This window comes from Astatotilapia calliptera, chromosome 23 (assembly GCF_964374335.1).
Source record: "Astatotilapia calliptera chromosome 23, fAstCal68.1, whole genome shotgun sequence".
Classification (NCBI taxonomy): Eukaryota; Metazoa; Chordata; class Actinopteri; order Cichliformes; family Cichlidae; genus Astatotilapia; species Astatotilapia calliptera.
The window spans coordinates 41,799,298-41,823,790 of NC_137443.1; the positions used below are offsets into that span (position 1 = coordinate 41,799,298).

General features: G+C 43.0%; 2 protein-coding genes across 3 annotated transcripts in view; both read left to right on the forward strand.

Annotated features, from left to right (window-relative positions):
• LOC113016022 (immunoglobulin superfamily member 8-like) overlaps positions 1-4,294 on the forward strand; it is a 32,081-nt gene extending 27,787 nt beyond the window's left edge. Inside the window, exons 6-8 of the mRNA XM_080297493.1 lie at positions 1,790-1,887; positions 2,502-2,543; positions 2,706-4,294. Of these exons, the coding sequence (XP_080153619.1) occupies positions 1,790-1,887; positions 2,502-2,543; positions 2,706-2,756 (191 nt within the window). The 3' untranslated portion in view covers positions 2,757-4,294. The remainder of the gene's footprint in view (positions 1-1,789; positions 1,888-2,501; positions 2,544-2,705) is intronic.
• Positions 4,295-14,943: 10,649 nt separating this feature from the next.
• Positions 14,944-24,493, forward strand: part of ptgfrnb (prostaglandin F2 receptor inhibitor b) — a 93,545-nt gene continuing 83,995 nt past the window's right edge. For both annotated transcript variants that reach the window (XM_080297492.1, XM_026157626.2), the window contains exons 1-3: positions 14,944-15,352; positions 21,771-21,883; positions 22,305-22,563. In XM_080297492.1, the coding sequence (XP_080153618.1) occupies positions 15,307-15,352; positions 21,771-21,883; positions 22,305-22,563 (418 nt within the window). In that variant the 5' untranslated portion in view covers positions 14,944-15,306. The remainder of the gene's footprint in view (positions 15,353-21,770; positions 21,884-22,304; positions 22,564-24,493) is intronic.

Genomic DNA, 24,493 nt, shown 5'->3' on the forward strand with positions numbered 1-24,493 from the left:
AAATAGAATACAAACACAAATACTATATACAACTGAGTAAAAATACAACGATGACAGAAAGGATTATTGCACTTAGTATTATTGCATATGTATGGATGTGTGTGCTTGATCAGTTAAAGTCTTTATTATGGAGTCTGACAGCAGTGGGGAGGAAAGACCTGCGAAATCTCTCCGTCCCACACCGTGGGTGCCGCAGTCTCCCACTGAAGGAGCTGCTCAGTGCTGTCACAGTCTGCTGCATGGGGTGGGAGATGTTGTCCATCAGGGATGACAGCTTAGCCGCCATTCTCCTGTCACTCACCACCTCCACTGGGTCCAGAGGGCATCCTAGAACAGAGCTGGCCCTTCGGATCACCCTGTTCAGTCTCTTCCTGTCCCCAGCAGCGATGCTGCCGCCCCAGCAGACCACGCCATAAAAGATAGCAGAAGCCACAACAGAGTCATAGAAGGTCTTCAGGAGTGGGCCCTCCACTCCAAACGACCTGAGTCTCCGCAGCAGGTACAGCCTGCTCTGCCCTTTCCTGTAGAGGGCGTCTGAGTTATGAGGAGAGTTTACTGGTCAAAATTATTTATTAAACAAATAAACCACATTTTCTTAACCTCCCAAAAATAAACTTTCAAAGCAACACAACAGCGGCTTGTGTAATGGGACGGTCTAGCCTCCGTTGCGCTGATACTGTTGTTTGTCAATAAAGTGAAAAAAAAAAAAAAAGCCTCTGTTGCGCTGCCCAGGTTGCCTAGCAACCATGATACTAACCACTGGAAACGTGTCATAGCTTTGTTTGACAGAAATGAAGGAGAAAATCTTCTGTTCATTTCTTTCTTTCTTTCTACATCAGCTTTGATCATTCTCTGTAAGATTGAGCTCAGCTATTGAACGGCGTATATTTTAAAGTAAAGGCTTTAAAAGCAAGTTAGTACAAACGTCACTAATGTCACATAACTTTGCCGACATGTGGCCAACAGTAATGTTTAATGCTCTTCGTTATTAAACATTTGCACATAAATAAGTGACATAATATTCAGTACTTAAAGTTTACTCTTCAGCCGCCCCTCATCCGCCGTTTTTTTCTGCAAATTTATCCACACCCATCGCATACTGGGATATGTTGGGCCACGAAGTCTACACTGCCACGTCCTTAAAATTCAGGGAAATGAAGGACGCATTTCAGGGCCGCATTGAGCAGCCTTTGAATTGGGACAGCCTTCGGCGCGCCGCTGTGACGTAATCGGCCTTGAAATGCGTACTTTAAGGCTGCAGACCCTGAATTGGGATACAGCCTGAGAGACCTGCTGCAGAAGGGGCGGAGCTTTCATAGCTCACTGGGCCCAGGTGTTGCTCATGCAGTCTATCACGTCAATCAGCTCCTGCAGAGCAAAGCAAAGCACAAACCACACACAGATATTTATCTCCTACTTCCATGTTTTGTTTTGTCATTACTGGCTTCAGAGGCTCTTTAGCATAATGTTAACAAGTTCGAAGGACCTAGCTCGAGTATTTTTTCAGGTAAACAAAAAAAAAAGATTAAAAAAAGTGTTTCGAAACACTTCAGTCTTTATTTTTTGTACGACACTTGGACCTGGAATTTTGCATTTTTGTTGTGTTTATTGTTTCTTTTCCCTGCAATTTGAGATGGTCACAAGGTCAGTCATGCCCCAGACCCAATTAATGTATTTCAGCAGTAAATACAGCAGGAAAAAGAAACATCTACACCAGTCTCCTTTTAACATTTCTTCAGATTTTGCTCATGCTTGCGCTTTGTTTAACCATTGACTCTGACCTCCACAGAGCCTGTAATCTTACACGACTCCACGCCGTGTTACATCGTGAGCAGCTTCCTCAGCCTTTATTGTCTCATCATCACCAGTATGTTCATCAGAGAGGAGGTGGGTCCTGTTTCTCCTTTAGTGCTGAAAGGATTCTGAGTGAATTCTGGTATTTAAAGGAGGAAAGACAGTCAGACTGAGTGTTATTGATCACTTCCAAACCTACGCAACATTTTACCACATATTTATTTAACTTCCTCTTATCATAAATGTAATGCAGCACCAATGGGGGCCGGGGGGGCAGCCCCCATAATTTGTTGTCCCCCATTAGTCTGACAAGACTACGTTGGTAATAAATCTAATAAACTTGAGCACAATAAAGAGGAAGACTCCCTACAATGAGTCGAAGCATGAACTTGTTATTTATGTTATTTTTCTCTCTTTTGCCATATTTTTCTAGCAACCTGTATCTGACAGCATATTAAAGCTGTAAATTCTGTTGGTGTGCCACCCCAATATTTTTAATGGTTGATTCAGGTTTTGCTTGTTTTTAGCGTTGAGTTGTCTCTGAATCGGGACTTTTAGCTTTGACTTGTTCAGTGTGGTTTTATTTTTAATCCTATGAGCTGACTTGACTTGAAACTTGCATTGACAGAGAGATGTTGTTGGTCACAGTAACACTCCAGTAAACAGCAGACTGTTTTTGACGAAACATATTTCACATTTTTCTGTAGTTCTTCAGCACCAAAGTAAAGACAAACCAGGACGTCAACAGTGTAAGTCACAATGAAACCCAAGCAGTAATCTGTGTGTTTGCTGTAGCTTGTTTGTTACTGCCTGTGCTCACAGGTCTTCGGAGTAAATATGTGTACTCTACAGCTAATCTGTAACTGTTAATGAGGATAATGGTGTAGACTGAAATGTGCTCTTGTGTTCAGGAACTGGAAGGTCTGGATACTGGTAATTTCTCCCTGCAGACAAGACCATGAGACCCCAAAGGAAGAAGAGTAGGTTTGCTGTTCTTGTACAAGCTAATGTGATTGAAGTATTGAAGTAACAGGATGAAATGTCACAACAAAATTCTTATTTATGTGTCTTTGTTGCTCTGTTTTTTGTTTTATTCCAAAGAAGTGAGCTTTATGTTTCAGTACCGACTTTATTGTGATTTACCATCCTGCAGCAGCATATTATTAAGACGACTTTTACCAGTTTTCAGGTTCTCTTAAGGTTTTTTGGTTCCTTGGGTCTTTGTGTCAAAGACATTAACTCTGTGGATTAGTTAAGATTGTGATGAAGAATTGAAGGAGCTCTCAGTTTATCAAAGGTTGAAAGAGAAACAAAAAAACACAGAACTGATTTTTATTTTAAGCCCCTCAGACGATTACACAATAAGAAACCATATTAACAGAACTATCATAAAGGATCCCTATAATGCAACATCTGTTTTCAGGGCGGAAGCCACAGGTTAGTATTGGAGTGACTGTAACCCTAATTCATATAGATTCATAGATAAATTCTTTATTGATCCTACTATAACATATTAAATTATCCTCTCCCAATCACGTCTGTCATCTTATACTTTATAATTGAATGTATCTGTAAGTAGATTTAGGGCTTTAAATATCAATGATAACATGAGTAAGATTTCTGTATTTCATGTCAAATATAACATTTACGAGAAGCTGAAACTATTCCAGAATATTAACAACAATAATTATACATAAATATTACATGTTAAAAAATATATTTTATTTCTAATCAATAGTTTGTGTACTCATCAAAGCTGCAGTTAGTCAGCTAATCAATGAATAATGAATTTGACTTGTAGAATTCAGCTGAGGGGGGCTGACTTTGACTTTGTTGAGGGGGCCTAAGGGTCATCTGCAGTGCAGACATGCAGCCCCAACACAGTCTGCAGTTTTATCTGTGTTTTTAATATTTAATATCCAAAGCTTGTCCAATTTGAGAAACAGCTTTCAAATCTGTGTGAAATTTCTTAAAGCTGCAGAGGAGCAAGATTTAGTAAATGAACACAACATGTGAATAAATTTGATGACTTTATGGAACTTTTGGAAGCAAAATAACAAACATAAACAAATTTTGAAATGCTATACGCATTTTATAAATGTAAGTAAAAATAAGGATATTAGCAATGATTAAAAACTCTTTAAACAGTTTAAAAGTTGTTTCTTTTACTATTTTTTTCTTACATTTCATTTAATTGTTAATTTTTTAATGATTCATTTATTTCATATTCAACATTTTGAGCATGAATTCTTTGCAGCTTTTAACATTTTGAAAACAAATGCTGCAGCTTTAAGTTTTTATATTGTTGGTCTTGTGTTTTATAATTTGTTTGTTTACACTTCTCAAAGTCCTTTGACCTGTCATGTTAGATGGTGCTTTAATCCAAGTTAATTTGTTCCTGTATGAATGTTTGCTTCATTATTATTATTATCTGTAAAACTGAGTTGTTGTTGTTGTTGTTTCCGGATATGAAATCTGTGATTAAAAAAACTCAGTAAAACTCGGTTTGAAGTTTTGCAGATCAGCAAAGAGAAGCAGATTTTGGACATTTCTGCCACCTAATGAATTTAAGGTGAAATACATCAGGGGGAAAGCTACTCAATTTTATCTTGATATAAGGAATTATATGAAGGGTAGCTATGAATATGTGAATCGTAATTGCTTGATTAAGTGATTTAAAGGAATATCTGCATCTACCTTTGAATGAATTTCTTTAATGGTCTTTAAATAAAAGAAATAAAAGGTTATCTTTAGAATGAAATAAAGATTATTTTTTAAGGTGTGAAATTATTTAAAAACTGTTACAGAAAATTAAAAACCACAGTTAAAGTAATTAAAGATTAAAGGATTTATCACAATTATTATATCTGTGAGATTAAATACAACACATATTAGTGAATGATTTTGTTTGTTTCTCAATCGGGGGGGGGAGTTGGGTATTCAGTATTTGTAAAAACATGTTACTGACATGTAAAACTGCTTAAACCGTGAAGAAGAACAAAATCTGGCAGGTAGCTCCATGCCCTCCTGGGTTTTAAATGCACCTTAGAACACACATGCATCAACACTACATTGAGCGGGTGGAGGGAGGTTTGGAGTCTTCTCTCACCTCCGTTCTCTGCGGCCTGCTGGAGCGGGGGGGCCAGGAGGAGTTGGCCGTCCGATTGGGGTCTGGAATGTGGGGCCTCCCTGCTGCTGCGGAGTCGGGGCGGTCTGCTTCTCCCCACCGCAGGGAAAAGGGTAACACCACCTGGGTCTGGGTGCAGTCCCCCCCTCCAGGGGCAAGGGTACCTAGACCCGGTTCGTAGAGTACGCTTGGGGAGTGTGATCGTGTGTACAGCGTCTCTTTATGTCTGTCTCCACGTTGGTTGAGTGTGGAGTAAGTGCATATGAGAGCATGAGGAATGGATGTTTGTATCTGTGTGTGCCTGTATGTCTGTGTCTATATGTCAGGTTGGGTGTCAGGCGCCACCTCTCTGGGGACATCTCAGGCCCTCCAAGGTTTGGAGGCCTTTCTCCCCCTACCACCACTTCCCCTGCCAGTGGTGGACTCCCTCAGGTGTCGGTGCGTTGGTGGTTCTTTGTGTCTGGGGATGGGCGTCCAGGTACACACCGGCTCACTCGTTGGCGGCCGCTTATCGGGGCCTGGAGCCTGGGGCTCGCTCGGGCCACTTCGGAGGTGGGGTGCCCCCGGCCTCTCGGCCTGGGGCTCGGTCACTCAGGCGCAGCTGGCTGCCGGTGGAGCTCACGGGCGCGTCACTGCAACTCCCCCTGGCTTCTGCTCCGCGGCTGCTGAGTGAGCCCTCATCTGGGACTCTCCTCAGCTCTTTCTGGGACAGTGGCGCGGCTGCCCCTCTGTTGGTCTTCCTTGGTCTCTTGTGTTCTGGGGGCCTCTGGATGTCTGGAGTTTTGATCTCCTCCATACCTGCTTCATGCCCTGGAGGACGGGGCTGTGGCCCCCCCACACCCTCTAGCAGATTATTACATGAAGGAACCTTTTAAAAAAACAAAAAACAAGCGCGTCCATGCTCACAGGTGTACACACGGGTGATCACACACACAAACTACACCCTTTTTGGCTCCTACCTCAAAGCACACTGTGTTCTGTTGATCTTATGTGCTGCACAATAATGTTTAACATTTAGTATTTACTGTCATATTCCCATATATCATTGTGATGTTGTTTATTCTATTACTCTCATTTTCTTCTGCTTGTTTTCTTTTTTCTTTCTCAACAGGTGATCCAGGTGATTGATATATGCATTTTTTTCTCTGCTTATTCTGTTGGTTTTTGTCTTTTGCCCTTCTCCCCCGTCCCTCTTCTCAGCTGTTTCTCTTTCCCTCTTTCTTTCTCCCCTTCTTTCCCCCAGTCAAGTCTGTCCCGTATTCAGCAAGTGAAAATAAAATAAACAATAAAAGGTGAATCAAATGGACCATTACGGCAAGGCTGGGATGGTCAGTTTGGTAAAGTAAATCCGTTGGGCATCTTTGTTTGCCTTTAGACAACAATTCTGACGGCAAAAGAGCCAAACGGGACAGGCCAAAAAAAAGAAAAGAAAAAGAAGAACAAAATGTGTCTGTAGCGAGTGCTGATGTTAAACAAATAAATACACAGAACAGAAAGCTTCAAAAACAAAGTGTGTGTGTGTGTGTGTGTGTGTGTGTGTGTGTGTGTGTGTGTGTGTGTGTGTGTGTGTGTGTGTGTGTGTGTGAGAGAGAGAGAGAGAGAGAGGTTATTCATGTAGGTATTATTTAGATCTATTGTAGCCCATTTTTTCCTGTCAGAGGGAGGGAGGATGATTTAGATTCTTCTGTAGCTCATAATCAACAGCAAATAGTTTATTCTTTTATTTTGTTCAAGGAATAAAGGAATAAACCATTAATTACCATTAATAAACTTCTTTTTTTTTTAATGACAACATTTAAGAGGGTCGGACCAAGTTTAACTGCACATTTAAATCTCTGAGATATTTCATCTAAGAAAAAGAAGTGCAGTTTTAAAAGTACGTCTTACTTTTTTCCACATGCAAGAAATGTTGTTGCAATAAATGAAAAAAAAGTGTCAGCAGGACCAGACGGCATCCCAGGTCGTATCCTCAGAGACTGCGCATACCAGCTAGCTCCTGTGTTCACTGAGATATTCAACATCTCTTTATCTCAGTCGGTGATCCCCACATGCTTCAAAGAGTCCATCATTGTCCCTGTCCCGAAGAAACCCCACCCTGCTTCTCTCAATGACTATCGCCCTGTAGCCCTCACCTCAGTAGTGATGAAGTGCTTTGAACGCCTGGTCAGAGACTTCATCATTTCTTCACTACCAGACACACTGGACCCACTACAGTTCGCTTACCGTCCAAATCGTTCCACAGACGATGCCATCTCTCATCTCCTCCACACATCACTTACTCACTTGGACACTAGAAGGGGGAATTATGTTAAAATGCTCTTCATAGACTACAGCTCTGCATTTAACACCATAATTCCCTCCACACTCACCACCAAGCTGGAGCATCTGGGACTCAGCTCATCTATGTGTCAGTGGATCTCCAACTTCCTAACTGGCAGACCACAGGCAGTAAGGATGGGCCGACATGTCTCAGCCTCCACCACTCTCAGCACTGGAGCCCCCCAGGGGTGTGTTCTGAGCCCCCTGCTGTACTCTTTGTACACATATGACTGTGTGGCCACTACCAGCTCCACCACCATCATCAAGTTTGCTGACGACACCGTCGTGGTGGGCCTGATCTCTGATAACAACGAGACGGCCTACCTGAAGGAGATTAGGAATCTGGAGAACTGGTGCCAGAGGAACAGCCTCCTTCTAAACGTCAGTAAGACAAAGGAGCTGATAGTGGACTTCAGCACTAAGCAGGAGAGGAACTACCAGACCCCCGTCATCAACGAGTGCCCAGTGGAGAGAGTGGACAGCTTCAAATACCTCGGAGTTCACATCACGCAGGACCTGTCATGGTCCTGTCACATCAACACCGTGGTGAAAAAGGCCCGTCAGCGTCTCTACCACCTCAGACGCTTGAGAGACTTCCAACTGCCCTCCAAGGTGCTCAGGAACTTTTACTCGTGCACCATAGAGAGCATCCTGGCGGGAAACATCTTAACCTGGTTCGGGAACAGCATCATGCAGGACAGACGAGCTCTACAGAGGGTTGTGCGGTCAGCTGAGCGCACCATCCGCTCCGAGCTCCCTGACCTGCACTCAATCTACAGCAGGCGGTGCTGGACCAAGGCCAGGAAGATGGTGAAGGACCTCAGCCATCCCAACAACAGACTGTTCTCTCTGTTGAGGTCAGGAAAGCGATTCCGCTCCCTGAAGACCAACACAGAGAGACTGAGGAGGAGCTTCTTCCCGCAGGCGATACGGTCTCTCAATCACACCACCACACAGTACTGACCCACACATATGGTTCTTACACACACACTGGACTTTCTGGACATTGTTTTCACTTCATCACTTAAATCACTTTAAGCATATTTGCACTGCACAAGACACTAAATAATGTGGATTGCACAACACTGGACATTATATTCTTCATTTCAAGCTAATACTTGTACAGCTGCTGTTATTGTGTATATAATATTTATATTTCTCATACATTCTTATATAGTTCTATATTGTGTATTGGTGTATTTTGTTGTACAGTTATTTTATTTTATCTTATTCTTTCCCAGTTAAATTTACCCTTCATTCTAATTTGTGTTGTACAGTTATTTCATTTTTAACCTTAATTTTTTATATTTTATTCCTTCCTAGTTAAATTTACACTTTTTAATTTTTCATATTTATTTCCTATCTTATTCATAGCCTTTTCCTTTTTTTCCCCCTTTAGGTCACGAGCAGTTGTCCAAGCATTTCACTGCATATCGTACTGTGTATGACTGTGTACGTGACAAATAAAATTTGAATTTGATTTGAATTTGTTTGGGGGCTTAGATTGTATAAAATAAATACAATTAAATATTTCTTAAATATTTAGATGTTTCAATGTTCACAGTGGAGGGATATATTAGCAGGAAAACTTGTAAAATGAAAAAATCTGAATCAGAATCAGAATAGTGTTTATTGGCCAAGTATATGTGCAGACACATACAGGGAATTTGGTTCCGGTAGATGGTGGCTCTCAAGCACAGCAATGTAAATCACACACACACACACACACACACACACACACACACACACACACACACACACACACACACACACACACACACGTGTCTATATATACACATTACACATACATACACAAAGCTGTGTAAACCAACTATAAATAACGAATCTACTTATATACATAAAATACAGAAATGAATGAGGTGGAATGAATACTACAAAATGTACATAAGGTGCAGCTGCAGTCTGGCAGTGGGAGCAGTGTGACAGGTCAACGGTTAAGAAGGGAGATGGCGAGGGGAAAGAAAGTGTTCCTGTGTCGGGTGGTCCTGGTCTGCAGGCTTCTGTACCGTCTGCCAGAGGGCAGCAGATCAAAAAGTCTGTGTCCAGGGTGTGAGGGGTCTGTGATGATTTTCCCTGCCCGTTTCCTGGTTCTTAAGAGGTACAGATCCTGGATGGAGGGCAGGGACGTGCCGATGATCCTTTCTGCTGCCCGTACAGTCCGCTGCAGTCTGCTCCTGTCCTGTTTAGTGGCTGCTCCATACCAGACTGTGATGGAGCAGCACAGGACAGACTCAATGACCAGTGTAGAACTGGATCAGCAGCTCCTGTGGAAGACTGTACTTCCCCAGTTGTCTCAGGAAGTACATCCTCTGCTGGGTCTTTTTGAGGATGGAGTTGATGTTGGTCTCCCACTTCAGGTCCTGGGAGATGGTTGTACCCAGGAACTTGAAGGTCTTCACAGTTGACACAGGGCTGTCTGATATGGTGAGGGGGAGCAGAGTTGAGGGATGTCTCCTGAAGTCCACTGTCATCTCTACAGTCTTAAGAGTGTTCAGCTCCAGATTGTGCTGACTGCACCAGAGTACCAGCCGCTCAACTTCTTGCCAGTATGCAGACTCATCACCATCTTGAATGAGGCCAATGACAGTGGTGTCATCTGCAAACTTTAGGAGTTTGACAGCCGAGTTCTTGGAGGTGCAGTCGTTAGTGTAGAGGGAGAACAGGAGTGGTGAGAGAACACATCCTTGAGGGGCACCAATACTGAGGGACTGGGTTTCAGAGGTGATCTCCCCCAGCCTCACTTGTTGCTTTCTATCTGTCAGGAAGCTGGTGATCCACTGACAGGTAGCTGGTGACACGCTGAGCTGGGAGAGTTTGGAGGAGAGAAGTTCAGGCACAATGGTGTTAAAAGCCGAACTAAAGTCCACAAACAGGACCCTGGCATAAGTTCCCGGGCAGTCAAGGTGTTGCAGGATGTAATGCAGCCCCATGTTCACTGCATCATCCACCGACCTGTTTGCCCGGTAGGCAAACTGCAGAGGGTCCAGCTGGTGGCCTGTAATGTCTTTCAGATGGGCTAACACCAGTCGTTCGAAGGATTTCATGACCACAGACGTCAAGGCGACAGGTCTGTAGTCATTCAGTCCTGTGATGGTGGGTTTCTTGGGAACAGGGATGATGGTGGAGCGTTTGAAGCAGGAGGGAACTTCACACAGCTCCAGGGATCTGTTGAAGATGCGAGTAAAGATGGGAGCCAGCTGTTCAGCACAGGTTTTGAGGCAGGAGGGTGAGACGCCATCTGGTCCGGGGGCTTTCCTGGGCTTCTGTTTCTGGAATAGTCGGCTCCCATCCTGAGTGTGTATTCTTAGTTTCAGGGAGGAGGAAAGGGGGGTGAGAGGTGTGGTGGAGGTCGTTGAGTCTGGATTGGGGAGGGTGGGGGTAGTCGTTGAGTCTTGATTGGGGAGGGTGGTGGTGGTCGTTGAGACTGGATTGGGGAGGGGGGGGGTGAAGGGGGGAGAGGTGGAAGGTGTGTTGGGGGTCAATGTCTGAAGCAATGTCCCTGGGGAGGGGAGGGTGGGGCGTGGGAGTCTGTCCGTCTCAAACCTGCAATAGAAAGTGTTTAACTCGTTGGCTAGGTCTTTGTTTGCTTCAATAGTGGGTGGGGGGCGTCTGTAGCTGGTGATTTCCTGCAGGCCCCTCCACACTGACGCAGGGTCGTTGGCTGAGAGCCGTTCTTCCAGCTTCTGCTTTTAGCTGCTTTGATCTCCTTGGTCAGTGTGTTCCTGGCTTGCTTGTACAGGACCCTGTCACCACTTCTGTAAGCGTCCTCCTTGGCCTTACGAAGATGTTGGAGTTTAGGAGTGAACCATGGTTTATTGTTGTTGTATGTGCAAAAGGTCTTTGTTGGCACACACACGTCTTCACAGAAACTGATGTATGATGTCACAGTGTCCGTGAGCTCATCTAGGTTCTCAGATGCAGCTTCAAAAACAGTCCAATCAGTGGAGTCAAAACAGTCCTGCAGTTCCTGCTTTGCTGCGTTAGTCCACTTCTTCACAGTTTTGACTACAGGCTTGGCACGTTTGAGTTTTTGCCTATAAACTGGAATAAGATGGACCATGCAGTGATCAGAATGTCCCAAAGCTGCCCGGGGCACAGAGCGATAGGCATCTTTTAGAGTGGTGTAGCAGTGATCCAGTATGATGTTGTCCCTGGTGGGGCAGTCTATATGCTGTCTGTATTTAGGGAGTTCGTAGTTTAGGTTTGCTCTGTTAAAATCCCCAAGAATAATTGTAAAGGAATCCGGGAATTTCCTCTCCAGGGTGGTAATCTGGTCAGCCAGCTCGGACAGTGCGTTGTTCGCGTTGGCCTGTGGAGGGATGTAAACTCCGACCAGCATGAAGGAAGAAAACTCCCGCGGTGAATAAAAAGGTTTACAGTTGATGAAAAAACTTTCCAAGTGTGGGCTGCAGTGTTTCTGTAACACTGTGACATCAGTACACCAACCTTCATTAATGTAGAAGCAGACTCCACCACCCTTTGTTTTCCCTGAGAGCTCTGTTTCGCGGTCCGCCCGGTGAAGTTGGAAGCCCGGCAGATTTAAGACAGCGTCTGGGACTCGCTCACTGAGCCAGGTTTCAGTGAAGCAGAGGGCAGCAGAGCGTGCAAAGTCCTTGTTAGTCCGGTTTAAGAGCAGTAATTCGTCGACTTTGTTTGGAAGAGAGCGGAGATTCGCGAGGTGAATGGAGGGGAGTGCCGTGCGGAATCCTCGCCGACGTAGTTTCACCAGCGCGACTCCCCCGTCTACGTCTTCTCCAGGAGCCACAGAGAGCTGCTGCACCTCCAACTAAAATCTCCAAAAAACTTTCCGGGTTTGTGAAAAATGGATAAGAACTATAGTGAGACGACTGCCTGATGTTTAGCAGTTGATCTCTGGAGAAAGTGATGTGGTCTGAGTGACCAAAAGCGCAGAAAATAAACAGAAACAAGAAAAGTGCGAGAGAGCGCAGTACCGAGGCTGCCATCCGCGGCGCCATCTGGTTAAATATGGTTAAAAGTCCAAAATTTCTGCCCTCCTTCACATTTTCAAAAGCGATCCAGTGGCCAGATTGTAGTCTTTGCCAGGCCAATTCTGGCCCGTGGGCCTAATGTTTGACACCCCTGCCTTAACCCCTACATTTAGGAGATACTCTTTTATTCTTTGGGGTCTATTTTGCTGGAAGGATTAAGCTACACTTCCCAAAATGTTCCCTGGAGAAGGAAAACTCGCTGTGAATCAATAAGAAAAGAGGTTTCTTAGACCTGATGAAACATCTCCATCCTGATTCCTGAAGAGATTATTCTGTTTTAGGGCAATATTACCTCCATCCAGTGTATATGATAGTGATGGGAAATTATATGCTGTGGCTTTATTGAGGGACTTGCATGCAGAAGTAGTGCTGTCCAGGATTTGATACAATATCTTAATGCATTCCTCTGGTAATACTTCTTGTGGACAAGGATACATGCATGTGAGTGGATGCAGGTGACACGTTGTCACTCTTCCAATGAAAAGCAAAAAAAAAAAAAGTCAGCTAGATGCAGCATGCATGAAGGCAGCTAGCTGCTAGAAATCCATGTAAACAATCCTGGATCAAAAACAATGTGCTCTCCAGTGTTGGAGAAGACTTACACATGACATTTGTTAGCATGTACACACTGAGCTTTGGTGTGTAACAGAATGTAAGCAGAAAAACCCCCAGAATATATTTGGAGTTCTGTAATACTCTGTAAGACCAAACGAGTGCACAGTGGATCAGCTGCTGTGTACACAGCCTGCCTCGCACGCTGAAGACACTGTTCAAAGTGAAAAACAACAGAAAAACAAGAGAGACTTTGTTCCAGTGAGATCAGCTGTCACGTCTATGAGTTCTCATGCCACACTTGAATTTGACCTCTTTGTGCAGGTGGCGTGGTGCTCTGCTGGTTTGCACCGTCGCCTCACAGCAAGAAGATCCTGGGTTTGAATCCATGAGCCAGCTGGAGCCTTTCCGTCTCCCTGCACCTGGGTGGCCTCTATACAGATACAAACACATGTATCAGTTGGTGATTCAAAGCTGTGTGAATGTGGGTGTGACTGGCTGTCTTTCACTCTGTGTTAGCCCTGTGATAGGTAAGAGGAACAGTGTACCCTCTCCCCCACCCTGTAAAGTGTCCACACTGCATTCTTAAGACAATATCTACCCGCAGACATGCAAGCGTCCACCATAACCAGCTCTGAGGCAAGTCATGTGGCAGTGGGTGTGTACAGGAGTGTGTTTCAGTGAAATACGCACACATTCTTTCACAGGGAAACACATAACAGTAAGGCTGTGATGTCATTAACTGAATCAATCTGGTACCTGATAATATCCTAGCAGGGTAAAACCTTCACCTTCAGATCATCTACAGTCCCTGGATTTGGTTATATTTTCCAGTTATGTTTCCCTGTTTTCGTCTCTCTTTATGTGTTTCTATCAGTGTTCCTCTCCGTGACCAGAAGGTGGTGTTCTAGCTCCATATTTTCTGAATAAGTGACTTCATACGGTCTAAAACGAATCATAACTGAGGTTGCTGGTCGGAATAACAGTCAGCGAAACCAGAGGTGGTGCCAAGACTCCATGACCTAGTTAATAACTGATAGAGTAGTGGTGCAATAACATAAACCTGCGTGTGTGCGTATGTGTCAGATTGAACAGATGTTGTGCGACAACAGAGTCTCCGGTGTTGGACCACATACAGTACCAGGCTGCACACGCACACTTTAAAATTAGAAAGCACCAACGCAGATGACCTACGAAGTCTTAACCCTTGACCCCAAGGTTGCAAAACCAAAGTCCTCACCTCCTCTTGGCCCCTTGCTTCTTTCTCTGTCTCCGTGCTGTGAACTTTGCCCTGCCCAGTGGCTTTGTGTAAGCAGACAGCATGGGTTTGGCCACAGGACTGTAACTGACAACTGGGATGTGTCAGCGCTGGTGAAAGGGCAGGCCACAGGGAAAATGAAAATGGGAGAAATGTTAGCATGCAAACAAGGCGGCAGGCGTTTTGGAAGGGAAGTACATAGATTTTTGCGGATTCTTTTAGCCTCCAAATATATGCGGTTTGTTCATGGAACTGACTATAATGACCATATTGCTTATATAATAGTAAAAATAACAATAGATTGCCTTTGGAAGACCTGAGGAATCATGTTAACAGTAGAAGTTTCAGCCCCCACCTTCCTTTTACACTTCTCCTGTGGCCTGTGCCATAAATTCCTAGGTGCCCCCCCACCCCAACCTTTCTCTGTACTCCTAATTTAGTGTACTGGCCCTTTATCACTGCCGATTTTCAAATGTTTATAGTTATTTTCCAAATAAGCTTTATTATTATTATTATCATAAAGCATCCTGGGTATCAAAGTATCAATTTCAACACATCATGAAAGCAACATTACTGTAGAGAGAAATCAATCAAATGTATCAATTATTATACACAAGGAGCTGCTGTATTAGCCTGGGCTGGTAGGTCGATATTAAAGGATAATCGCTGGAGATTGAGCTGCTGTAATTGAAGCTCTGTGATGGAGAAATCCATCATATCATCACTGGACTGTGCCCGACGTGTAACACAGACTGCGATCTTCGCTATTAAAACTTGTGGCACAGCAAGAATGATGTGGGAATCTCTCTCTCCACCTGGGACCTCCCTGTTTCCCTCCACCCCTCCTCCAGACCGTCACCTAACTTCCGGCCACTCTCTCTCTCGCTCTCTCTCACCTCTATCAGCCTCACCCCCCTCTCTATGTAGCTCGTCCCAGTTCCCACACACAGAGACACACATTACACCGGTTCAGTGTAAGTGCCGTGTAAACGCTCTCCCCCCGGACCCGGACTTTCGGCTCGCTGGATCAGAAACCGCGGTGTGTGCATCCGTTTTGCGTAGCGGCTCCGCCCGGTGTGCGGTGCGGACTGACTGCACACATCTGAGAGTTTTATTGGATTGCCCGACAGCGGCGGGAGAGGACTGGTCTTACCCCCAACGCGGGACAAAGAAAGCGGGGGGAAATTAAGGAAAAAGGATAAGAGTGGAATAAGAGAGGAGGGAACATGGATAAGTGTCTTTTCGCATTCGCTTTCGGGCTTTTGATGCTCGGTAAGAGACCTTTCTTTGCTTGACTATATTGATGGTCAATTAACTCCGATAGATGTCGGCATTCTCTGGTCGCGAGAAGCCAGTGTTGTACTCCGTTTTGAAATCTGACGATTTAATATGTTTCGGTTGTCTATCAGCGAACATCCATTTTAAAACATCATTTAAACCATTTTCCGCATATTTAACACCACCTATATAATTCGGCATATAGCCAACCCATCAACTATCACTTATTTTTAATGGATTTGTAACTTTGCAACTGGCTCCCGCTGCTAGTGCTGTGGATTTGGATGGAATAAGTTTGCGAGGGCAGTAAGCTAGCCTCCTTTAAAAACTTGAAATTTCAGTGAAACAGAAGTGTCGGTTGGTGTATTGGGTTAGGCCGAATTGAAAAGTCAATCCAAGAGATTGAAAATCAATGACCGAGTTGTTATCTGAGACGCGGCTGGGTGTGACTGATAGAGTTACGTAAAAATGTATTGTTTTTAAATGAAGCTCGTCACGGTAAAAATTTGCACCTACTTCCTCCATAAAAAAATTTTTTTCAGTGTCGACCTTCTCATACAGGTGTGTTAAGCGAACGTTTTGAAGTCATTTCCACCAGTGATAATTTATTTGGTGTGTATTTTTTTTAAATAAAATTATGTAAACGTGTTATAAATACTTTATTCTATTTAACGGTAGGGCTTAGGAGAAAAAAGGGACTAAAAAGGAAAAAATTCAAGTTTCGGGTGTTCTTCTGTCTCTCAGTCTCTCTCTCCTGTTCAGCTTCTCATTAGCCTAGCAAACTGTGCTCCCATTAAGACCAATTAGCCAACATGAGTTGACATGGTCCCATTAGCCTGCTGAGAAGTCACGGCCCGGCCATAATGATGAGCTGTATTATTATAATCACATCAGACTGGTCTGAGCCAAAGTGCCAAGCCAGACCAAGCCGGTGTTAGGCTGGTTTTCTCCACAGGGACAAACCAGGGCCCGTTCACTGGCATACCTGGATACTGCAGTTGCCATATGTTTATGAGCATAACCATGACTGCCACAGGGTTTCTCCAGTATATGTGTGTGTGTGTGAGAGAGAGAGTTGGGGACTTGGCTTAAATTAGTGCAGTGTAAGATGATCAGATGCTGCCAGCGCTCATGCTGTGTGTATTCTGACTCCACACAAGGAGAAAGCGACTATAATATGCAAAATACTGTCAGGCTTCAGGTAACACAACATCACATAACCGACTATTGATCTGTTTCTGGTTGCAGGGCTTAAAGATCACTTGCTGTGTGACCTCAGGTAGTCCCTACAGAGCCTGGTCCCATCTTAGGTTTCCCAAATGTCCCATGTACAGCCATACCCATAAAGAGGAGGAAGCCTCTTAAGTGCAAATCCATCAAAATTAAATCTAGGATAACGGGACAACTGATCCATCTGTTAGTGTTTAATTAACAGTCATCGATGAAAGTTTAGAAAGTCTTAACCCTGACACTGGATGAATCCAGATCCAGTGTTTCACCCTGGAGCTGGGGATGAGTTCTTCAATCTCCTCGATCTTTGCAAACTCAACCTCAAAGAGTTTTATTTTCTTTTTAAGATGATGTATTACTTTAAGAGAGCATTCAGTCAGAGATCACACATTAAAATCAAAGAAGCACTGCATACATGTGCAAAAGAGAGTTGTCACATGTCACAAAACTAAGTAGACCCTTACTGCTTCCCAAAGAATTAGGGAATGTTATGTAGCCAAGTATGGCTTGTTTGGAAAAGTTGGTGGGAGAAAGCCTTTTCTCTGTAAAAGAACAGAACAGCTTAGGTTTGCAAAGTTTAATCTGAGCGAACTGCAAGACTTCTCAAACATAATACACAGCACGTTTGTTGAAAAGCCAAACACCCCATACCAACTGTCAGCACGATGATTTGGGATTGTTTGCAGCCATGGCCCCGGGCACATTGCAGTCATTGAGTTGCCCATGGATTTCTCTATATACCAAAGTCTTCTAGACTTAAATTTGAGACCATCAGTCAACAGCAAATGATCCAGAGCACAGCAGCAAATCTACAACAGAATGGCTGGAAAAGAATCAAGGTGTTGCAGTGGCCCAGTTAAACTTCGGACTAACTACACTGAAATGCCATGAGGGACCTTAGAGAGCTGTGCATAAAGAAGTACCCAAAAAACTGCAATGACTTGAAGCAACATTGTAAGAAAACAAAGAAAAAAAGACTGTGCCAAACTTTCTCCTTAATGAAAACCAGTACTTTAAGTTATTATTTTCTAAAAGCTACTAATTCATGGGATCTTATTTTGTTCATAGCATAGAGTCCCTTTGAAAAAGCTTTTTCTCATGATTGTATAATGTACCCTAAATGCTGTTGTTACTGTGCAGTTCTGCCAGATAACTGATCATGTTTTATGTATTTTGTTTTTATCATGCAGAAGATTTTCAGCCCCAGTTTGGTGACCTTTATGCTTATTTAATGACTCTCAGGTCAGGCCAACAGAAATGTTTATGGTGAAGCTCACTGAAAACCAACCAGTTTTTGTTTTTTTTTTATAGTGTTCGTCCATATAAATCATGGGATTTTCTGAAAGCTGTGGTGAATCAGAAGTCTGAAATGAGAAGAACACCTATAATACCAGACAGTATCTATTATAGTACTGCCCAAACTATAGATTTAGATTAGCTATCGTACTTATTAATATAGCTAGGTTAAATAATCCCATCAAAGCTTTTGCAATCATCTTTTATTGGAAGAAACTGTTGAACCTGATCGTGACTCAGGGCCCCCAAACCAGTGCTGTTTGTGGTGACTCATTGCAATGTTTCGACACATAGTCATGAATTACAAGGAAAAAAGGAAATTAGAGACTTGGTGTCACAGTCTGATGCCTTATTTTATATAGGAAGGGTTTTTTTCTTTTTCAGATAAGAAAACTCAGCTGGAAGCAGAAAAATCAAACGAGGTTAAATAAGGGGTACAAGCTTAAATTGTAAAATTGCTGACTCTTGCCACCTGTCTGTTAGCAATAGCATAACTGCCTCTAATGAAGCAGAAATAAAACCTCAGCTATAAGACAGAAGAAACAGGTTTCAGGGTTTTTGCTGATAAGATTGACAGTCAGCATCACCTCAACATAAAAAGCCAACTGAGCGTCCAGATGGTGATCCAGACGTGCTCGCTCATTCCAACACAGTGACGTAAAAATATCCAGACATCCCTTTTTTTACAAAATCGTATCTTGTGGGAATTTTCGGGCTCCGCTGGTTCCAATCTTTTATTTTCACAAGAGACCAAAAGTCATACAGGCTGGAAACTAAGTTTGAACATAAATCTCAACAACGTTTTTCCTCTTGGTGATTAATGGCCCTCATGCTGTTTGACCCTTTTGTGTTAATGTACCTTAAAATTAAAAGGGAAGCAAAGTTTTTGGTTGCATCACGTGATCGTAACTTAGCATTAGCTAAGGAAGTAATTTAAATGGCATGTGGAGGAGATCTGCTTGCTGCTGGCTTCGCCTTGGTGGTGCAGAAAACCTCAGTGAGCCTCAGGTGCTCCTTGTAGTGGATGTTCACTGTTAGCATCACATTGTCATTTGAGACCAAACTGTCAACCATGCATGTCTGATGTGAAGATGGAGACAGATTAAACTGTAGACCACTGTAGACAGACAGTGAACTGGAACAGTAGGTTTCATATGCTTCTTACTTCCATGTTACTTGCAAAGCAGAAAAAAGCCCACACTCAGCAGGCTCACACATGCACTCACACCGCCAGGCCAACTGCCAAAACATAAGAATTGAACCTCTCACAAATATTGATGGCTCATGCAAGCACAGGGCTTTTTCTTGAAGTACTGTGTTTTTTTTCCTGATCCATTTATAGGTTTAAGGGTTTAAAGATAGAAGACATGACTTTTGCTGTAAAAATCCTCCTTTGCTTGCAGACCTCTCAGTATAGAGGTTTTGGTGATGTGTTGATTGGTATATATAGACCTAAAAATACCAAATTAAACTTGGGGTTGCTTTTGAAATTACAATATATGTTGCCAAACAACAGTCTGACCAGGTAGGTCCTGATGACGGCTGAAACTTAATAATTTCTGAGACCTGTTCTGTGAAGTCTATACAGAACTAATTATTAGATTATTTCCCAAACTGTTTGATGATCTGCGTGGTTGTTCTCCTTATTTTTATTAATCTGGCTTCGAACAGAGTGGAAATGCTCCGATTGAAAGGCCATGACATGACTGCTTAAGTTTCTTGGCCTTCAAGAATATTCAATGCACAGACACACTTTGCAGTGCTGCTGTTCTCATAGTTCACCTGCTGACAAAACGGATGGTAAAAGCAGTTAATTGGAACCTGACTTCAGCAAACCTGAGTTTAAGAATAAAACGGAGGATGTTAAACAGACACCCGTTGCAAACCTTAGCCTATTGAATTGCCGTTCCTCATTATCAGTCCAATGTTTCCTGTACTGTTTAGTCAGCAGGTATAGACACTCCTCATTGGTTGTCATTGTGTCTTTCTGAATGGAGATAATAGGCTAAGTTCTTCAGATTAAACCAAACAAGAGTCTGATGTTTTAGGTTTTGTTTGATTTGCTTTCCACATCCTGTTCACTTTAGTTTCAGTAGGCGAAAGCGTCAAAACTGCTTGGTTAAGATTAAGAAAAGATCCTGATTATAAATCACGTTTTACAAAGCACACAGAAAGGCTAGCTGTCTCCTTTGTAATTTAGATAGCTTCTGGTTTATCAGCGGTTACAATGGAGGATAACTGAATACTGAGCTTGGTAGTAAGTGAAAGCGGGCGCCTACTGATGATGCCTACAGGACTCATTACAGCTGATAAGGGCGTTTCAGTGCGCTGAACTGAGCGCAACAGGGATTGAAGAACTTTTCCTACATAAGGCCTCATAAATTGTATTTTATTGGTATTTTTAATTGTCCCCATAAATTGATTCTCTGCATCTGGATGAAGCGTTTCTAGTGGGAGAAATGTTTCATCAGTCATCAAAGTGACTTCTTCAGTCTGGACTCTTCTGATGAACAGCACTAACTTCCTGGGATGTTCTTACCTGTATGGTACACGATGTTTTTCATGGTGTTTTCACCATCTGTAGAGAAGAAGAACAACACTCAATAGGATTGTGAGCAGGGGCAGACACTACATGTGATAGCTTCAGTAGACATGAGTGGTGTGAAGGTGGCGAGACATCCTCAGTGACGTATCGCACTTGCTTTATGGTGATTACACTTTACTACCATCAGGACGGAGGCACACCTCCTTTGTGAACATCTCGTGCCCTGAGGTCTTTTATAGCTTGTAGTATAACTCTGAACAAACCAAGTTGAAATATGATAAGACGTGGGTGTTGTGTTTGAGCCGTCTTTAATGCCTGTAACTGTGATGTCTGTATTGTTGTCGTATTGGTCGTATTTGTCTGACACCTGGCACGAGGCAAAAATGGAATTTCCAAAAGGAGAGTCGACATTAAATTGACACTGTAGTACAAATAGACTAATCTGACTGCATGTTCAGTATCAGCTTTCATATCTGGGTGTCACTTACCAAAAACTACTTACTTTACCATATTATTATTACCCTACATTGAAGATAATGTGCGGATGAGTTTGGTGTGGCTCATTAAAACTAGCTTGATGATGCCGGCATTAATTGGTGTGGACCGCGCCTCACCGACCAGAAAGCACAGTATCGCGTAACTGTACATGTCTCCGTCAGTTCGGCTGTGTTGCTACATGCTCTTACCCAGCTGGAATTCAAGAGTCGAACACTTTGCCGAAGGAGGAATGAAATGCAGATGGTTTGATTTGATACGAGAGGTCTTACAATGTAACCAAACAGCACTAATGATCTGGTACGCAATTGAAGCTAAATTAAAGAGGCGCATATAAGTCTCAGCCTCTCGCTGTTGTTTTCTTCCTTCTCTGAAAGCTGCTGGAGGGCTGTCATAACCAGCGGTTGGTGTTCATGCCAGAGGAAATGATGTGGGTGTGAGCGTGTATAGAAACAAGTGTGTGTGGAGAGAGTGCAATTCAGGTTTCAGCACCGTCATCGTCAATAACGTCAGCACTTCACTCAAGTTCCAACAAGACCTGTGTCTGTGCCTTGGTCTCTGTTTTGTTTGTCTTTAAAAAGGCAACTTCAATTGGTAAAATCTTTCTTCTTTAACTCAGTAGAGTTTGTTAATTGGTTGTCAGACTTGTAGCTTGCTCCCTCTTAAACATTTTTCTTGCCGAATTTATGCGAATACGGCTTATTCTTCATGTAAATTCTATTTTACTTCACATAAGGGTGAATCTTCTTTCATCTTAGAGGTTTTGGATTCCAACTAAGCCTCCAAATATTATTGTTTCCTGTTATAGACTTTTAATCTTTTAAAATGTTTTCTCTGTCCTTCAAGGTGGGTGCTCGGCCCGTGTGGTGACGGTGCCTCCTGGTCCATTAATCCGGGTGGAGGGCCAGCCAGTCTCCATCAGATGTGATGTCAAAGAATACACAGGACCTAGTGAGCAGGTCATTTCCCCAACACACACACACACACACACACACACCCTTGAATTGAAAGAGTTGATCCTCTGGAGAGTATGAGTATTTAGTGTATTACTTGTGGCCAATAGATTATTAATTGAACTGCATATTCTGTTTATTTGCAGCTGCTAATAGCACTGTCACTAAGGGTCAGATTTTGTCCTCTGGGTTTCTTGCATATACAGGAAAAAGTGAATGGAAGTATACTTTTAAGGCACTTTGTAATGGAATCAGAGTCTCTTACATTATTGGCTCACAAGCCACTAATGACTGTACTCCCATTAAGCTGAATATTATTTTGGTTGGTGACCCCATTGCTCCGGCCCAGTGTTTCTAATTTACTCCGCCTATATTTATGTGTGTGCATCCACTTAACACTCGGATTGTTTGTATCCCTCCTCTGCAGGATTTTGAATGGAATATGTTAAAGGACGCGAAAGGGCAGAAGACAAAGATAATCTCCTCTTTCGACTCTCGCTACTCCGACCAGTCTTACAGCAAGCGCGTGGCGTCCGGCGACATTTCAGTGGTGCGTCTCCAAGACAATGAGGTGGAGCTGAAGATTGCTGAGGTGAAGTTGACGGATGCTGGCTTCTACGAGTGTCAAACACCGAGCACCGACTACGTCATCAGTGGAAATTATATGGCTCAGGTCCAACTCACAGGTATGAAAGTGTGTGTGCGTGCTCACGTGTGCCTTTGTGTGTCTGTGTGTGTGTATTTGCCAATTTTGTCCTTTCAGGATACAAAGCTTCTGATGCAGAGTAGCTGTGTTTTTACTTTGTGTTTGAGGCTATTTGGTTATGCTGGTCCATTTAACAGCTATCCCCCACAACTTACTAATGCTCTGCTGACCATGGATGTGTCCTCTTGCACATGAACACCCCTGCTGGTTTCAGACAATCACTGGCGTATAATTTGGTTTTTGCATAGACACGCGTACCTCGACACAGTGTCACACGCGTGGGGAGCAGATGTCAGGTGGGAATACTTGGCTTATGTCAAATGAGGACCAGGGAGGCACGGATTTGGATGAAGAATATCAAGGAGGAGAAATGTTTAGTTTCATGGTTTATTCTGCTTATAATGTTTGTAATAGCTGCTGTAACTGTCCTTGACGTGTTCTGGGAGGGGAAGGGCACCTGCTGCCAGACAATATTCACCTTGGAAAAAGTCAAAAGTGGTTTATAAATTTGGCCACAGGTCTGTTTGTCAGAGGGAGTTAGGCGATTGCTTCATAATTAAAGACTGATTAAGATGGATTCATATTTTCTTAAAGGTTCTTTTTAGACCTCACCTTTTACACCTGCATTGAGTTGCTGCCATGTGATTGGCTGATCAGATATTTGCATTAATGAGTATTTGAACAGATCTACCTAATGAAGTTTTATATTTATGATGAAAATGCTTTGATGGTTCATACCTATGAAGTTACAGTATATCTGAAAAGCCTTAAAATATTTTTTTTTACCATAGTAAACTTCAAAACAGACTTTATTATATGATATAGTTTTAAAAAAGGATAACAATTGACTTCAGCATAATATAAAATAATGTGTTTTCCCGATACCTGATTTTTAGCACTATGTATGCATTGGACAACTTTCAGATCTATGAAGTTCAGCTAAGTTATCTATGTTTTCATTTTTAGTTTCCATTTGCATTTAGATGCACGGCCGATTCTCTGATGTGTGATCTGTTTCTACCTGTGCTGATGCTAGCAGGACTAAAGCTGATCAAGCAGCAGTAAATATGTGAAGCAAGGCTGAAGGATACACTCATAAAATGAACAGAATCATAAGAATATAACAGCACGAGCACTGCAAATGCAACTAAAACATGTTGACATCAAATGGTATGTTATTTGAAATCTATATGAAATAATGACACATCTATGTTTTCCAATTATTTTTTTTTTGTGTATTTATTTAGTTTTTCCACAGTTGTGTAAATCAGTCTGTCTGTGGACTGGTACAGCTGAAAAGCCGACGCAGCCAGTTCCTCTTCGTCTTCTTCTTGGGTTTTTTCTCTGGCACAGTCTTAGCTTCAGTTTCGAGTTCAGCTGGATTGGTAGTTATCGTTTTCTCTCCGTCTTCTGTTTGTTGTAGAGAGTCATGCAGAGACATCTCAGTTGATGTCAGGGAGTCTTCTCCTTCTTCTTCCTTGTCCTGTTCTTTGGTGTCTTTTTCCACCAGAAGCTCAGATTTTCCATTTGCTGTGTTGGAATTTTGTTCATTTTGCTCCTGTGTGATTTTAATGTAGGACGCTTTGACTTCTTTCAACTCTTGATAAAGAGTCTCTACTTTCATGTCATGAAGCTCCTTGTTGGAGCAGAGCTGGGATTTAAGCTCACTGATTTCCATGTTCAGTGTCTCCTGGTCCTGCCTATGTTTATCTTCCTGTTCCTTGAGTTGGTGTTGAGCTTCTAGGAGCTGTTGTTGGAGTGTTCCTATTTGCTCTTGTTGAGTCTTGTATTGGGCTTCAAATTGAGCCTCCTTCAGACCTACACAGTCCGTGTGTGAAGCCTCTGTGGTTTGTGTAGAAGAATCCACACACTGCTCTGTGGTAGGGTCGCTGACGTCTTCGTGCAGGGCA